General features: G+C 38.1%; 2 protein-coding genes and 1 non-coding gene across 3 annotated transcripts; all 3 read right to left on the bottom strand.

Moving 5' to 3' along the window:
- Positions 1-1419: 1419 nt before the first annotated feature.
- Positions 1420-1526, bottom strand: LOC125576038. Its single transcript, XR_007314572.1, has one exon. It is a non-coding gene; the product is annotated as a small nucleolar RNA R71 (small nucleolar RNA).
- An 8367-nt stretch (positions 1527-9893) lies between these two features.
- LOC125610211 (protein indeterminate-domain 6, chloroplastic-like) lies at positions 9894-11815 on the bottom strand. The gene is made up of 3 exons (XM_048782298.1): positions 11605-11815; positions 10922-11318; positions 9894-10711 (listed from the first exon to the last, which is right to left on the bottom strand). The coding sequence occupies exons 1-3, from the start codon at positions 11777-11779 to the stop codon at positions 9973-9975; spliced, it is 1311 nt and encodes a 436-aa protein (XP_048638255.1). The 5' UTR covers positions 11780-11815; the 3' UTR covers positions 9894-9972.
- A 186-nt stretch (positions 11816-12001) lies between these two features.
- Positions 12002-17527, bottom strand: LOC111198840 (protein indeterminate-domain 6, chloroplastic-like). Its single transcript, XM_022688162.2, has 4 exons — positions 17481-17527; positions 16863-17060; positions 16183-16582; positions 12002-15915 (listed from the first exon to the last, which is right to left on the bottom strand). Exons 2-4 carry the CDS (start codon positions 17032-17034, stop codon positions 15135-15137), a joined length of 1353 nt encoding a protein of 450 aa, XP_022543883.2. The 5' UTR covers positions 17035-17060; positions 17481-17527; the 3' UTR covers positions 12002-15134.
- Between the last annotated feature and the right edge of the window lie 986 nt (positions 17528-18513).

The following is an 18513-nucleotide window of genomic DNA, read 5'->3' as shown; positions in this document are numbered from 1 at the left end:
GATTTGTTATGATCTTGTGTTCTTGTTGATTTCTTATCTATTTCTCTACATGGTTAATCTAAAATCCAATATGGGTTTAAGAGGAATCATGGAGATTAGTGAGTAATCACCTTTTGAATTCATGGGTTAGAGAGATTAAGGGTGATTAGGTTAGTTCTAGGATGTTTTAGTGTAGATCATTCTTGTTCCTTGCTAGTAGAGTATTCATAATGCATCTTCTGAGTTGGCCACTCAAAAGTTGATCAATAGACATTTCCCACCCAAAAGGTGTTTGATGAAATGCCTGAGACAACTCTCCTAGGCTTTTAGTATACTTTGCCAAAGACATTTGTTGTTAAAGATGCTAAGATAGCTAATAGACTTGTTAGTAATGATTGCTTTCATATTATTCAACCAAAGACATTTGATGTTTGAGATATGTTAGCAAATGAGCATTCATCTAGACATAGAGCTTGCTTAGAATTGTGTCTAGGCTTAAGGTTGATAGTTTGATTGATCATTTGCCATCCTTAGTTCGATACTTGATCACCCAAGGTCTAATCCCTATGCCCATGAGTTCTCTTTTCCCTTAGTCAAGAAAGTATCATTCTGTTATTGCTTTCTAGTATTAGTAGTAGTTTAAAACTCATCTAAATCATTGGTTGCACTTAGATTAAGTGAGTACTTGCATTCTCAGTGCTTTGATATCCCTCAGAACTGGTTCGACAATCATTTATACTACAACATTTGTCTTAGGAGCCTTGAAAACTCCTAACATCAAATTGGCGCCGTTGCCGGATTCTGAGTAGATTTGAACATTGAGATTTAGTCACTTGCTTGAGACTAAGTCATTTTTATTTTCTTTTGTTACTGATTCTCTTTCTTCACCTCCCTTTAATCTACAGGTGTATGAACTTGAGGAGCAGGGGTCCATCAAACCTAGTTCCAATAGCTGCAGACATCAGAGCTTTAGAGAGAGAGTGTGCTAGAAATAGAAGAGACGAAGAGCAACAGGCTCACTTGCAGAGATTGAGTACTGATATGGGAGACATACCTCAAAACCAACAGCGAGCAGCTCGACCCATTGGCACTTACGACCGCCCAAACATTCATGGTCATAGATTGGGAATCCGAGCACCCGCTGTGGCAGCCAACAACTTTGAGATCAAATCAGGACTCCTCAACGTGATCGAGAATAACAAGTATCATGGCTTGGCTCTAGAGGATCCATTTGATCACTTGGACAGGTTTGACAGCTACTGTGGGTTGTCAAAAACCAATGGTGTGTCCGAAGATGCCTTAAAGCTCAAGCTATTCCCTTTCTCTTTGGGGGATAAGGCACGTCAGTGGGAGAAGTCTCTGCCCAGCGACTCCATCACCACTTGGGTTGACTGCAAGAAAGCATTCTTGGAGAAGTTCTTCTCTACTTCAAGAACTGCTAAGCTGAGAAACGAGATTTCCAGCTTTCAACAGAAGAACTTGGAAGGCTTCAGTGAAGCCTGGGAGAGATTCAAGGGCTACCAAGCTCAATGCCCACACCATGGCTTTTCTAAGGAGAGCTTACTGAGCACATTCTACCGTGGTGCTCTTCCTAAGTACAGAGCCAGACTGGATACAGCTAGCAATGGGTTCTTCTTGGGAGAACTGAGGAGGATGCAGAAGAGCTGGTTGACAACATGGTAAAGAGTGATGCAGTCTACAGTGGAGACCACGACAGAGGCAGTAGGACAGATGATAAGCAGACGAGGAAAGAGATCAAAGCTTTGGAAGACAAGATCGACCTACTCATTGCTGAAAAAGCAACCCAAGAGCAGCTGAAGTTTGTTGGTAACTCCAAGCAAGAAGATCCACTTGCTGTCAATGAGGTTGAGGGTTTGGAAGGTCAAGAGGAGTTGTGTTTCATTAACAACAATGGTAGCTGGTACAAAAAGGAGCCCAACTTTCAGTACAACAACTACTAACAGAAATCCTATTCCAACAACCAACAGAGTGGTTATCCGCCTAGAAATAACCAGCAAGGCAGCTATCAGCCTCAGCAAAACCCCTCGTCTGGTTTCTCTGCTCCTCAAGAGAGCAGCACTGATACCTTACTGAAACAAATCTTGGAGTCTCAGACTAGAAGTGAGAAGCAAGTTGGTTATGAGTTGAAGAACCTTCATTCCAAGATTGATGGGAGCTACAATGAGCTCAACAACAAATTCTCACACCTTGCTTCTACAGTCAGGAATTTAGAGAATCAATTTGCTTCCATGAACACTCACCAGAATCGCCAGCAAGGATCTCTACCTGGAAAGTCTGACCAAAACCCCAAGGAGGCCAAAGCTATCACCCTTAGGAGTGGTAAGCAGTTACCTCCTAAAACCCTCACCAAGGATGCTGAGAAATTAGGTGAGGGGGTTGCCATCAACATAGATGATGAAGTGGTGATTGTTGATGAGAAGATCAATGACGAGATCTTGGAGAAGATAGTGGAAGCCAAAGGTAAAGGAAAGGTTGGAGAGGAGAAGAAGACAGTAAAGGATGGTGAAGTTGTTACTCCAGCAAGTGAAAGTTCATTTGTTCCTCCTCCCTATGAACCCAAACTTCCATTCCCTGGTAGATTCAAGAAGCAGCTGCTAGAGAAATACAAAGCTCTGTTTGAGAAGCAAATGAGTGAAGCTCAGGTTGCAATGCCCATCATCGATGCTTTCATGTTGATTCCTCAATACAACAATTTCCTGAAAGATGTTGTAGCTGCAAAGAAGAAGGAGATGGAAGGCATGATGATTCTTACCCATGAGTGCAATGCCATCATCCAGAGGCTTGATGTTCCAGAGAAATTAGAGGATCCAGGAAGCTTCACACTACCTTGTGCTCTTGGACCTATGGTATTTGAGAAAAGTCTCTGCGATTTGGGAGCTAGTGTCAGCTTGATGCCTTTGTCTGTTGCAAAGAAGCTTGGATTCACTCAGTACAAGAAGTGTAGACTCTCTCTGGTGTTAGCTGATCGTTCAGTGAAGTATCCTGTGGGCATCTTAGAGGACCTCCCTGTGAAGATTAGAAGGTATGAGATACCTACAGATTTTGTGGTGCTTGAGATGGGTGAGGAGGCTCAAGATCCATTGATTCTAGGAAGGCCATTCTTAGCTACAGCAGGAGCTATTGTTAATGTGAAGGAGGGCACGATTGATCTCCATTTGGGTAAAGAGAACATCCTCCACTTTGACATCAAGAGGAAAATGAGGAAACCAACTGTGTTCGGGCAAGCCTTCTACATTGAAGAGATGGGCACTCCTGCTGATGAGCACCTTGAAGAGTTACCACCTGAGGACGACGAGGAGGGAGCATCTCCCTCTACTCATTCCCTATAGAAGGTAACCCACCACACTCCCTTGTATATACCATTTCATTTTTGCATATTAGTCTTCTTTTCGGTATCTCTCTCTCTACTTGACGACACAGAGACTGTGTCACTCAAGTTTGGGGGAGGTACCAAGTATTTGATCATGTTTGCTTTAATGTTGTTTCATTGAGTCATGCATGGCATACCTATTTGCATAGATAAAAAAAAAAATCAATCATTTAGTTTGCATCATTTGCATTTTTAGGAGAGTCTAGAGCATATAGGTTGCATTCACTTGCATTGGGAGCAATGATTTTGAATGCCTTGTAAAGAACACTACGTTGCACTTGACTAGCTTTTGCACCTCTCAAAAAGACTTGTATGTTTCGAGCCTTGAAAACTCTTCCTGAAACTTGTTGATTGCTGAAACTCAGTATTTGAAGCCAACTACAACCTTATTTGAACTGAACGAACTTAATGCTTCTTGCTCATGGTCCCTTGTGTACTGAGTCATGGCTATACACACTTGAGTTGTCACATCTTTTATACCAATCTTTTTGACAAACTCTAGTGGTAGACCACTCCCAAAACCTTTTCCTCCTTTTAAGCTTTCATTGTTTGATGAGTGAGGCCTTTTTCGGAAAGTCTTACATGTGCATAATGTTGAGAGTATCAGGAACGACAATGCTTGATCTTCATTCTTGCTAGATTGGACACTCTATTGTCTAGCTATAGGTGGGGGTGAGTGTTGTGATTATGATTTGGGAGAAATGAAAAAGGAAAAGAATAGACTCTTTGTGCTTAAGTGAATTGTTTTATTGGGACCAGTATAGAAGCCTCTAGCTCAAGTTTTGAAAAGTCTTGGCCCCCAGCCTAAAAAAAAAAGGGAAAAAGAAAAACGAAAAAAAAAGAGAAAAGAAAAAAAAAAGAAAAAGAAAAGAAAAAGGGGGCTAGCAAAGTTGTTAGGAGCTAAGAAATATTTTGAGGTTGTGAAAAATCCCTTGTAGATTTCAAAGAGAAGGAGTTAAAGTTCTTAGGATCTTTTGGTGAGAGATGTGAGTTGGGTTTGACATTTGTGAATGATTGTGTAATTGTATGTTTGGGAAAAGGGTAGAACAATGGAGATTGAGCATTGTATGCATGAGTTGGTCCCTTTCTTAGATAAATTATGTGCAATGTCAAGGCTACTTGTTTTGAGAGTAAACCACCTTAAAGATCATATGTTTTGAACCTCTTGAATCACTTGAATAAAAGCCTTCCCTTACCCAACCAAATGACTTGGACCAACTGACCATTTGCAAGAATTCACCTGATGTTTTGTGCTTAATGAATGTGAGAGTTGGTTGATTTGAATGTGTGGATGCTTGATGATGAGTGTAAGAACAAAAAGAGTTAAGATAGGCCTAGAGAAGCTAGAGTGTAATAAGAGAGTGTGCTAGTTGTGTTTCTTTTGGCTATGTGCTCCCACCTTCAACCTCTCTCCCTATGAGTTCTAGAAAGTTCACTTGTGGACAAGTAAAAGAACAAGTTTGGGGGAGTAATTTGATGTTAGGAGTTTTCAAGGCTCCTAAGACAAATGTTGTAGTATAAATGATTGTCGAACCAGTTCTGAGGGATATCAAAGCACTGAGAATGCAAGTACTCACTTAATCTAAGTGCAACCAATGATTTAGATGAGTTTTAAACTACTACTAATACTAGAAAGCAATAACAGAATGATACTTTCTTGACTAAGGGAAAAGAGAACTCATGGGCATAGGGATTAGACCTTGGGTGATCAAGTATCGAACTAAGGATGGCAAATGATCAATCAAACTATCAACCTTAAGCCTAGACACAATTCTAAGCAAGCTCTATGTCTAGATGAATGCTCATTTGCTAACATATCTCAAACATAAAATGTCTTTGGTTGAATAATATGAAAGCAATCATTACTAACAAGTCTATTAGCTATCTTAGCATCTTTAACAACAAATGTCTTTGGCAAAGTATACTAAAAGCCTAGGAGAGTTGTCTCAGGCATTTCATCAAACACCTTTTGGGTGGAAAATGTCTATTGATCAACTTTTGTGTGGCCAACTCAGAAGATGCATTATGAATACTCTACTAGTAAGGAACAAGAATGATCTACACTAAAACATCCTAGAACTAACCTAATCACCCTTAATCTCCCTAACCCATGAATTCAAAAGGTGATTACTCACTAATCTCCACGATTCCTCTTAAACCCATATTGGATTTTAGATTAACCATGTAGAGAAATAGATAAGAAATCAACAAGAACACAAGATCATAACAAATCAAAATCCAAGAGATGAACTTCTCAAGAGAGTTCTTGTGTATTTCTCAATAGATCAAAAGATAAAAGATAATCTGCCACTGGTGGCTACAAAAGATGTTTAAAACATAGGTTTTTGAAATGTAAAACGTGCATAATGAAATGACCAAAAGGCCCTTAAGTAAAATAGAAATCGAGCAGATAATAGGCGCGGAGCGACCTCGGCATGTCGCTCCGACAAGTCGCTCCGGCCTTCGGGAGCGACCTCAGTGGGTCGCTCTGAGAGGTCGCTCCAGGCTTCGCTTCGTGTCGTCTCGCCATAGAGACGCGAGCGACCTCGGGGTGTCGCTTTGGGAGGTCGCTCCGAGAGGGGCGTGAGATGCGAGCGACTTCGTGGTGTCGCTCCGGGAGGTCGCTCCGGGCTCGTTCTCGCGTCTCCGAGTGATGAAACCGCGAGCGACTTCTCCCTGTCGCTCTGGTAAGGTCGCTCCAATAGGGAGGTCAGAGCGACTTGGTGGTGTCGCTCCGGACTGGTCGCTCCATGCCTTGCTCGCCCAATGACCACTCTAAACACTCCTTTTTGAGCTCCAAATGCACCCAAATGTCTCCAGAAACTCGATGTGGTACTCAAATACCTGATAGAGACATATGTATGCAAAATGCAACCTAAACATGTCTAAATCCTAATCTATATGATGAAAATGTTTATGAATGAATGGATAAAACAATGTAAATATGCAAGATATCAGTGATGGTGAGATACTGAAGCTTACCCGCAAGGCTGCGAAAGTATGTTGGTTCAGGGAAGAGACTCCTATCTTGTGCTTCAATACGTTGAGGCAGAGGAGTGGGCATTGCGTTACAATCTGACATAGCCGTTGTGTGCAGTATCTCCTTTATATACGCCTTTTGATGAAGCATAAGATCTGCTTGACTTGTCTCCATTTCAATACCCAGGAAATAAGAAGGCCTTCCCATGTCTTTCATTGAGAACCGAGTAGATAGAGATTCAACTAACTCTTGAAGCAGACTCTCTGAACTTCCAGTTAGTAGAATGTCATCCACATATAACAGTAACACCATGAAGCTGTTGTTTCTGTTGTACGTAAACAGAGAAGGATCAGACATACTACACACAAAGCCAAAATCAATCAGATAGTTTCTGAAAGTATCAAACCACGCTCTTGGTGCTTGTTTGAGTCCATACAACGCTTTGGTGAGTTTACACACATAGTCTGGTTTCTCTGGATCTACAAACCCAGCAGGTTGATGCATATATACCGGCTCTTGTAGCTCCCCATGAAGAAAAGCACTCGATACATCTAACTGCTTGATTATCCAACTTCTGGCTGTAGCTATATTTAACATCAACCGTATGGTAGCTGTCCTGACTACCGGACTGAATGTTTCCAAATAGTCTAGTCCTTCTTCTTGAGCACATCCCTTAGCCACCAGTCTTGATCTCAGCTTCTTGACTGTACCATCAGGGTTCAGTTTTACCGTGTGAACCCATCTGTTACTTAGAATGTTCATATCTTCAGTCGGTGGCACCAAAGACCAAGTGTTCAACATGTGAATGATACGCATTTCTTGAGAAACAGCATCATTCCACCCTGGGTGCTTCATTGCCTCCGCTATATTCTTCGCTATTGCTACTGAATACTTAGGAGCAAGCAGAGCATATTTGGTATTTGGTTTATGTATCCCCGCTTTAGCTCTTGTTTGCATTGGATGAGCATTCCCCACTGGAGCAGGTTCTACTGCTGGAGGAGCATTCTCCACTGGAGCAGGTTCTACTTCTGGAGGCACTTGGTTCTGGTTATTATTGACTTCTTGATCCATAACAGCTGGTACATTCAACGGAGGAGCAGTTTGAGCCTGTGGTGCTGGAAACACCTGAGACATCCTTGGTGCCTTTACTTCTTCTCCCATTGATTTTGTCATCAACTGCCAGGCCTTTAGTAGTGATGTATCATAGCGAGGTACCAACTGCTTATACTGCTCTCTAAACGGATACAACTCTTCATCAAAGATAGCATGCCTTGTGATATAGACTTTCCCTGTTGGAGGAAAGAGACATCGATATCCCTTATGCATACTGCTATATCCTACAAACACACACTGCAGAGACTTAGGATCAAACTTGTGGTCTTGTCTATCTCTCAAGCATGGGTAACACGCTGATCCAAAGGCTCTCAATGCTTTATAACTCGGTTTCATTTTGAATAAAGCTTCAAATGGACTCTTGTTGTCTAACGCTTGTGATGGCAGAATGTTACTTATGTAACTAGCCGTGGCGAAGGCTTCAACCCACAAGTGTAGAGGTAGATGACTCTGAAACATCATAGACAGTCCCAACTCAGTGAAGTGCCGATGTCTTCTTTCAGCAAGACCGTTTTGCTCAGGAGTGTAGGGGCATGACACTCGATGCAGAATACCATTTTCTTGTAGCATTGTCCTCATCTGAGTGTTTACAAACTCTCCACCATCATCAGACTGGAACACTTTTATTTTAGTATCAAATTGTGTCTCCACCAACTTCTTAAACGCCACAAAGATTTGAAAAAACTCTGATTTATTTTTCAACGGATATAACCAAGAGAAGCGAGTACAATCATCCACTAACACTGCGTAATAACGAAACCCTTGGCTAGATAAAACAGGAGAAAGCCCCCAAAGGTCACAATGAATCCTTTCTAATGGTTGAGAAACATGAGAATGTGACTGAAAAAACTGCAATTTATGACTTTTCCCCATCTGGCAAGGCTGACAAATGTGGCTTGTTCTGCTCTTATTTATATTTATTTCCTTGCTGCTCTGAAGTTGTTGAAGAACTCTGAAGTTTGCATGACCTAGTCTGAGATGCCAGAGATCTTCAGAAGCTGCAACTTGACGATCTGAGAAGTAAGCTGCAAACTCTTCATTCTTCAACATATACAACCCCTTATTTCGAGTTCCCTTTGCCACCACTTTCTCCTGAAGGAGATCAATGATACATACACTGTTAGCATCAAAAAATACTCCACAGGGATACTCTTCACACAGTTTTGATACTGACAATAGTGACTTCTGAATATTAGGACATACGAGAACTTCATTTAGCGTTATATTACCTGAAGTAGAAGACAAAGTGGTTGAGCCAACATGGGTTATGGGTAGATAAGCTCCATCTCCCACCATAACCGCATCTGTGCCTTCATAGGGATGAACTTCTTGTAGGTTCGTAGAGGACGAAGTGATGTGAGCAGTTGCTCCAGAGTCAGGATACCACTCTCTATCGTCTGATACACGCAACGAGTTGAACGCAGCTGTGGCTGACTGATAGTTGTTGTCAAACCTGTTGTAGCACTTCAACGCCGTGTGACCAACTCTACCACAGATTTGACATGTAGGTCTCTCTCCCTGCGTGTTGTTGCCACCAGACTGATGCTGAGGAAACCCTCGACCCCGACTCGTATAGCCTCCACGTCCTCTGTACTGTCCTGATCTGCCTCTTCCTCTGTAGTTGGGGTTGTAACCCGGACCCACGTTCTGAGAGTTAAACGCCATGTGAGTGTTAACAGCAGGAGTATCTTCATATGACTTCAACTTCAGATCAAATCCTTGAACTTCAGACACCACATCATTAAACGTTGGAGCCGGGAACTTCGTCAAGGAACTTTGGATCACCGTCGTGATGGGATCAAACTCACGTCCAAGACCGTTGAGAAACCCAAAAATCTTCATGGATTCATCAATCGGTTTCCCAATAGCACTCAGTGCATCACAGATTGCCTTGAACTCCCGACAGTAGCTCGCTACCGGCTTGTCTTTTTTCACCAAAAGCTGAAGACTTCTTCTCAACGAAAACTCTCTCGAGTCTGAGCTCTTGTTGAAGTTGTCCGCCAATGAGATCCACACATCACGCGACGTAGACAGTGTGTGAACCGACCCCAGAACTTCTTCAGACAGCGTACCGAACAACCAAGATCTGATTAACTGATCAGTGCAGAACCACGCTTCGAACAAAGGATTGGGCTCTTCGACGTTCTCCATGCCGTGAAGCACCACTCGAGTCGCCGGAGGAGACACCACTGCACCATTGACAAACCCCAACAACTTCTGACTCGACAAGAGGGACTCAAACTGGGTTTTGCACAGTAGGTAGTTGCTGTCATTGAGCTTGAGTGTTACACAGCTCAAGACATGAACTTTACTGGGAAAGGGATATGGGTTCACCGGATCTGCCATACCTGTTAAGGTTAAACCTGGCTCTGATACCATGCGCAAGTTCAAGAAACTTTACTGAATTATATTAAACTTGCTTGATTTACAAAGATAACAATGATGCCAATATATAGGCTACAAGAGAACGATCTAGGTCTTTGAGCTAACAGCTGTAAAGCTAAAGCAGCTAGCCAGCGCAGCATATTGACAGAAGAGCAAATGAATTGTGAATCGGGAGCTGTGAGGTTGACTCCGTACTGAGCCTCTCTGTTACAGAAGACGACAAGACTTGATCTTGTTGAGAAGATGACCGTTGATGAAGGTGGGCTCTCTCGCTCGTATTGGGCTGGGCCTTGATTCGCGTAGATCCACTAACAAGATTGTTTCCCAAACGATGGTCGAAAATGCTGCTACCGGGCCGGCCTTGTTGACCACTTGTCGCAGCTAGAGAGTTCATTTGACCTTGAAAGTTTACATTACCACTGCCTCCAAAGTTATTAGCGGCCACACTTGACCCTCTAAGCTGAGCAGAAGGAACGTTGTTGTTGTTGATCAGACCGTGTTGGTTCATGAGATTCTGGTCGTTCCGTGCCAATAGTCCTTGGTTCGAAGGGTATTGCATGGGGAAATTAGTAGTAGGACCATGGTTAGGGTTTGTGGACTGAGGAAAAAAGTCTTCAAACTTTGGGGACGATGAACGGTTCAGATTGAAACCTGCGCCTGGAGGGGCAAAACCAGAGTTTGAGTTGTCACCAAAATGGTTGTGAGAGAGGGCAGAAGAAGCACCGCCGTGTAAGCCATCTCTGCTACTGCCATCACTTCCACCAGCGGCTGCTAACATTTCCGTGAAGCTCAAGTTAGGGTTTCCTGCTGACTCTTGTGCTAATGCCTCACAGAATGCCCTATGCGTCTCGTAACTGTCGCTTCTGCAATATTATCAATTCACCGTATTAAAAAAAAACTGCATTTGGAATAACAAATGTTAATGGCTATAGACTATTACACGTTTTTAATGTTTATATCACATTATAGTTTAACCGATTCTTATTCAATATGATTCATAATATGAACAAAACTATCAAAAGGAAAAATAAAAGATTATAGAATGGAACCAAGAAAGACGTTATATAGTTTACCTTGAGAATTTGGTACCACAAACACATCGATACTCTTTGGTACCACAAATCTTAGAGTGGGCTTTGCAATCAGATTCTACAGCGTAAAACTTATCGCATTTCTCGCATTTAAACTTCTTCTCACCGTGCTTCCGGCAATAATGCTTCTTGATTCCTGTGAGGTCTCCGAGAGCACGTGACGGATCATGGTAGACGCACGTGGGCTCGGGACAAACATACACCTTCCTCCTTATTTCTTCGTCAGACTTTTGTTTCAGGTTAAATGGAAGGTTGTGTCCTCTCCTGTGAAGCTGGAGATTCTGTTGTCTTTGAAATCCTTTTTCGCATACTTCACATTGGAACCTGTTCGTCGCCATTATCTCCTCGGGAGTCAAGGCTATCACTTCAGCATCTGGACCTTATGAATCACCACAACAAATTCCATTAGCCAAGAGACAATGATATATAAGTAATTGAATAGACTAATCTTCTTGTAAAAAAAATCTAATAATATAAAATATAATCTGGTCAAATGATGATAATATTAATACTTATATTATCAATAATAACTACAAAAAATTAATTAACTCAAAGGTTATTTGGAACAACACTTCATTTATAATAACAGATGATGATAAGAGTTCAAGGTTTTTTGGAACAGTTCATTTATAACAGCATATGTTAATAAGAGGTATTTAATTTACTTGGGTTTCCTGGTTTGTTTCTTAGTCTCCTGGGTGGTGGAGAAACGGAGTTGGGACGTTGTTGATTCATTGTCATCGCCGTCTCTTCACGGTTAAAGTTGTTTGCTCCGATGGCTAAGAGGGGGAAAGACTGAGTGGAGGATGATGAAATTGTGTTGTTGTACGATGAAGACATCTTCTCAGGGTTTGCTTTTGCTTATTCTACAAAAGTCCATTAGTAAAATAATTTGTAAAATAAAGGTAGAAATGAAATATGATTTAGAATAAAACGAAAGCAGATATTTAGATGAACAAGAACACGCCACATATATAGATTGACGACACGAAAGGAAAAAAAGCCACTAGAAGACATTTACGAGTAGAGCAAATATAATTCCAAAGAGTTAGATTTCATTTGTAACTTTTTGAAAGAAGACATGTAATAAGTTGTTTTCTTTTGTACTCCTAGTGTTGAGGTGCAAAGAAGGAAACCAAGAAAAAAAGGTCAGTAAATAGCTAAAGTTTAGAGACAACGAAAGACGCCAAGTAGATGATGATGATAATGTTTGAAGGTGAAGAAGAAGAAGCCTTATGCAAATTATATTTATAAGTATACTGTATACAAATACACACCTCAAACAATCCTATCTCTCTTTTATTCTGTTGCTCTGCTCTTGAATATGTAGAAGTAAGCCTTGCAATATCTCAATATATATAGCCATAGTCCATTTCACCTTTTCTTAAAAGGACTTTTTAATACATTAATTAATTTTTGAATACGTTTCAACTCTGTAACCGTTCGGTAATTAATCATTGAAAATTAGTCGTAGATATTGAAATCATTGTTCAAACTTATCCATTGTAATTTTGACCATCATTAATTAGCTATTGTAAATATATGACATAATAACATATTATTATTTTATTTTTAAATTATTTTAGATTTTACATATTTAACGTTTTGGTTATAAAATAAAAAATAATATATATATTTGTTTCAATTATTATAAAATCATATTAAATTCACTTAGTCTTCATAGAAGTATAATATCAATTTTTTTAAATCATTATTTTCTTTTTTAAAAACTGGTTTTGAATATTTGGTTAAAACCATTTAAAAAGAAGTTTATTGTATAATTTTTTTCTTAAAATCTATCACTTCATTTAAATCATATCTTTTTGTTTTTTAAACAACTAAAACATTCACTATTTTTTATACTTTTCCTACATTGAAGGTTATACTTTAAAAGAAAATATTACTAATTTGGTTCAATCGTAATATTTAGCGTATTATTTGATATCATTTTTTATAGTTGATTATAAATGTGAGACATATATTTTAAATAATGCACAAATGGTTTAATTCGCAAAACTAAATTTTATCTAAACCGCTTTAATCGTCATTTTTAAAGAAGGAAAATACATTTATGGGGTAGAATTTTTGGAATGTGGAATTTAAGGTTCTAATAAATATATAAATTAAAAAACTAAAGATGATTATATTAAATAGAGTGTTTTACAGCAGGTACAATGATCAATATCAACCCTGGCGGAAATAAAGGATTTCCCTGAATTTTAGGCCGGCAGAAACATGTTCTCTAGAAACAAAGCCCTCACCAAGAGAAAGAGATTAACACAAACTAGATAAAACTTACATGGTGATTAAGAGGTTCAAAGCTAAAGCAAGAATAAAAGTAAGCTAACACTAAGGCGAAGAAAGTTCCAAACTGATAAACACTACACTCCAAGCGCAAATTTGAAGAAGAACATGAGACCTCCCAAAGTGAATAAGCATAACAAGTTAACTAAAGAACCTAAGCTTTAACCGGACACATCATTCTTTTTTTTACCCGAAACGGCAGAGTCAGACTCGATGAAGGAGTGACAAGGAGATGCCTTTGATGAAGCAAGTGAGAGACGAGGACTCGATCAGACCTCTGAGTTGTAGACAGGGAGCGAATCACCATAAACCATTCAAACATCAGATTGAGAAGTAACCGGATGAATGATCGAAACGGAGAGCAGGCAAAGACATCAGCAAAGGAGATGGGATACATGCAACTTAAGACCAACCTCCACCGTAGTTCTTGCAGATCCAGAACCTCAACGCAAGCTAACACAAAACAGATCAAGGACAGATCTGAAGGTTGAGCTTATCACCATCAAAATCAACATGCAAACCACCCGATGAAAATCAAAAGCAAAAAAAAACATAAAACTAAAAACGAAACCCAACTCCGGCTCTGAGGAAGCAGCCGGAGCTGGTGAACGAAGATGAAGTTTTGAAGAAATTTTAGAGAGAATGTGGAGAGATTAAGGAGAGGTGTTTTTTAGTTTGTTCTTTTTTTTTAAGATTTTAAAAATATTTTGAAGAAATTTTAGAGAGAAGGTGGAGAGATTAAGGAGAGAGGTTTTTTTAGTTTGTTCGTTTTTTTAAAGATTTTAAAAATATTTCTAAAATAATTTTCGAATTCCAAAAAAGAAAACTTGACAAAAAAATTCGAAAAAAATATTTATTATATATATATATATATAAAAAATAAGATTATAAGAGTCGTTTGCCTCTTAATGAATAAAATATTTTGAAATGTCTGTTTATTGATGGTAAAAATAAATAATGATACCAACAATGTGATAAACATAAAACTTCCCCCTAAGAAAATAGTTTAATAATTTCCATATACTTATATATACTATGTTGTTTAAAATAATAGTTTAAAGGGATGATTATTTATTTTCAATTTCAAATTTTTTGTGAACTTTTTTTTTCCTGAAAAGCAGTGTATATAAAAATATATTTTCATGCTCATATATTTGTAGAATCTATTATAATAAAATATATGGTCAATATTTCCAGGCTTTAAGAACCAAGCATTTCAACGTTTTCTGTTAGTGGGATCTACATCTATTTTGAGATATTGACCATTTGTTTTTATTTTTTCGATTAGAGGAAGAGTAATCTCTGACACTAACAGTATTGTGTAGTTTCTCGTTATGAATTAGCTTTATCGAAAACCTTAGATATAGGAATTGCAGGTTGAAAACCCAATGATGTAACTCGATCATGTAGATTGGTTATTCTGAGCATGCAACAATTCATATATTAGACGTTTGCATGGTTGCTAGTAAGGTAGTTCTTCAGTGAAGTAAATTATTGCAAAGCCACTAACGTTTTCTGGTTATTTGTTTCCAGGCTTTAAGAAACAAGCATTTCAAAGTGTTTTGTTAGCAGGATCTAATCTTGACCACTGTTTGTTTTTGTTGGCGTAGAATAAGAGCAAATAATATAGTTATTTTCCAATAAAAATATATATTAACGGGGATTGACTCAACAGGTTGAAGAAACCAAATTTTACCAAAGAAACTTTGGTTCGAGATTTCCATTACATCATTAGTAACAATTTAAAGAAATAGTTATATATAGTTTTTTTTTCTCATAGATATTTTTTTTCTTTACTTATAGATATTTTTTTAATTAATAGATAATTATAAAGGCTTAAAAATAAAATCTCCAAGGAGCAAAGCAAGAACATAGGAGGTGTACGATCTTCTCAAACATTTCCGAATGGATTATTTGGATCTGAAAACTTCATGTCAAGGTCCAAAGGAGGTTCATTACGGCCACCACGACCGTTAACGCCAAGAAAGTCCAAAGTCCGCCTATCAGGGCCTCCGATGCTTAGATTGTTTCCCAAACGATGGTCGAAAATGCTGCTACCGGGCCGGCCTTGATGACCACTTGTCGCAGCAAGAGAGTTCATTTGACCTTGAGAGTTTGCATTACCACTGCCTCCAAAGTTATTAGCGGCCATACTTGACCCTCTAAGCAGAGCAGAAGGAACGTTGTTGTCAGCATGGTGGAAAAGAGGAGGACCACCTGTCTGATCAGAGAGGTTCTGAGTGTTGGCTTGAAAGTATCCGGGATTGAACAAGTTGTTATTGTTGTTGTTGCTGTTGATGAGACCGTGCTGGTTCATGAGATTCTGGTCGTTCCGTGCCAATAGTCCTTGGTTCGAAGGGTATTGCATGGGGAAATTAGTAGTAGGGCCATGGTTAGGGTTTGTGGACTGAGGAAAAAAGTCTTCAAACTTTGGGGACGATGAACGGTTCAGATTAAAACCTGCGGCTGGAGGGGCAAAACCAGAGTTTGAGTTGTCACCAAAATGGTTGTGAGAGAGGCCAGAAGAAGCACCGCCGTATAATCCATGTCTGCTACTGCCATCACTTCCACCAGCGGCTGCTAACATTTCCGTGAAGCTCAAGTTAGGGTTTCCTGCTGACTCTTGTGCTAATGCCTCACAGAATGCCCTATGCGTCTCGTAACTGTCGCTTCTGCAATAACACCCCCCAAAAAATGTAATTAAGATAAGCTCAGTATTATCAATTCACCGTATAAAAAAAAATTTGAATTTGGAATGACAAATGTTAATGGCTATAGACTATTAACATGTATGGCTTAACCAACACGTTTTTAATGTTTATATCACACTTATAGTATAACCGATTCTTATTCAATATGATTCATAATATGAACAAAACTATGAAAAGGAAAAAAAAAAGATTATAGAATGGAACCAAGAAAGACGTTATATAGTTTACCTTGAGAATTTGGTACCACAAACACATCGATACTCTTTGGTGCCACAATTCTTAAAGTGGGCTTTGCAATCAGATTCTACAGCGTAAAACTTATTGCATTTCTCGCATTTAAACTTCTTCTCATCACCGTGCTTCCGGTAATAATGCTTCTTGATTCCTGTGAGGTCTCCGAGAGCACGTGACGGATCATGGTAGACGCACGTGGGCTCCGGACAAACATACACCTTCCTCCTTACTTGTTCGTCAGACTTTTGTTTCAGGTTAAATGGAAGGTTGTGTCCTCTCCTGTGAAGCTGGAGATTCTGCTCTCTTTGAAATCCTTTTTGGCATACTTCACATTGGAACCTGTTAGTCGCCATTATCTCCTCTGGAGACAAGGCTATCACTTCAGCATCTGGACCTTATGAATCACCACAACAAGACCCATTAGCCAAGAGACAATGATGTATAAGTAATTGAATAGACGTAATCTTCTTGTAAGAAAAATCTAACAATATAAAATATAATCTAGTCAAATGATGATAATATTAATACTTATATTATCGATAATAACTACAAAAAATGAATTAACTCAAAGGTTTTCTTGGAACACTTCATTTATAATAACATATGATGATAAGAGTTAAAGGTTATTTGGAACACTTCATTTATAACAGCATATGTTAATAAGAGGTATTTACTTGGGTTTCCTGGTTTGTTTCTTAGTCTCCTGGGTGGTGGAGAAACGGAGTTGGGCCGTTGATTCATTGTCATCGCCGTCTCTTCACGGTTAAAGTTGTTTGCTCCGATGGCTAAGATTGGGAAAGACTGAGTGGAGGATGATGAAATTGTGTTGTTGTACGATGAAGACATCTTCTCAGGGTTTGCTTTTGCTTATTCTACAAAATTCCATTAGAAAAATAATTTGTTAAAAATATATAATAATAATAATTTGTAAAAAAAGGCAGAAATGAAATATGATTCAGAATAAAACGAAAGCAAATATTTAGATGAACAGGAACACGCCACAGAGATTGACAACATGAAAAGGAAAAAAGCCACTAGAAGACATTTACGAGTAGAACAAATATAATTCCAAAAAGTTAGATTTCATTTGTTACTTTTGAAAGAAGACATATAATAAATTATTTTCTATTGTACTCCTAGGTGTTGAGGTGCAAAGAGAAAAAACAAGAAGAAAAGGTCAGTAAATAGCTAAAGTTTAGAGACAAAGAAATACACCAAGTAGATGATAATGTTTGAGGGTGAAGAAGAAGAAGCCTTAGGCAAATTATATTTATAAGTATACAAATACACACCTCAAAGGCTCAAACAATGCTATCTCTCTCTTTCTCTGTTGCTCTGCTCTTTAATAATTTGAAGTGCCTCTTGCAATATCTCAATATATATAGCCATAGTCCATTTCTTTTTTTTTGGTCTAAGCCATAGTCCATTTCACCTTTTCATTAAAGGACTTTTTAATACATTAATTATTTTTTAATACGTTTCAACTCTGTAACCGTTCGGTATTAATTATTGAAAATTAGTTTTAGATATTGGAATCACTGTTCAAACTTATCCATTGTAATTTTGACCACCGTTAATTAGCTATTGTAAGTATATGAAATAATAAAATATTATTATTTTTATTTTAACTTTTACGTATTTAGCATTTTGGTCATAAAATAAAAAATAATATGTATTTTTTAAAAATTTGTTAAAAATCGTATTAAATTCACTTAATTTTCATAGAAGTATAATATCAAAAAATTTAAAATCATGGTTTTAAAAAAAATGGTTAAGAATATTTGGGTAATTATAGTTCTACACCATTTAAAAAGAAGTTAAAGAAAATTATAATTCGAAACCATTTAAAAAAAATTGTTACTTCATTTAAATCGTATATATTTGTTTTTAAACACCTAAAACATTCACTATTTCTTATTCTTTTTTCTACCTTGAAGGTTATACTTTAAACAAAAAATATTACTAATTTTTTTCAATCACATTATTTAGTGTCATAATTTAACTATTCAAAATGTATGATCTGATATAATTTGTTAAATATGATTAGAAGTGTGAGATATATATTTTAAATACTGCACAAATGGTTTAATTGGCATAACTACAGTTTAAGGAAAATAATCTAATTAAACTGTACAAAATGTCTTTGGCATTTAGAAATGATGATTAATAAGAAAATAAAAAATAAAAAACCAGTTTGACCAAAAATAGTATATTATAAATAACTATAATTATTAACTTTTGTTAAAACAAAATTTCAATAATTGCATTCACTACAATTAAACTTAGTTGTCCCAGTGTGCTCCAGTTTGTGAGTGTAATAAAAAG

This window comes from Brassica napus, chromosome A6 (assembly GCF_020379485.1).
Source record: "Brassica napus cultivar Da-Ae chromosome A6, Da-Ae, whole genome shotgun sequence".
In the NCBI taxonomy this organism is placed as follows: domain Eukaryota; kingdom Viridiplantae; phylum Streptophyta; class Magnoliopsida; order Brassicales; family Brassicaceae; genus Brassica; species Brassica napus.
This window is presented reverse-complemented; position numbering and strand designations above follow the sequence as displayed.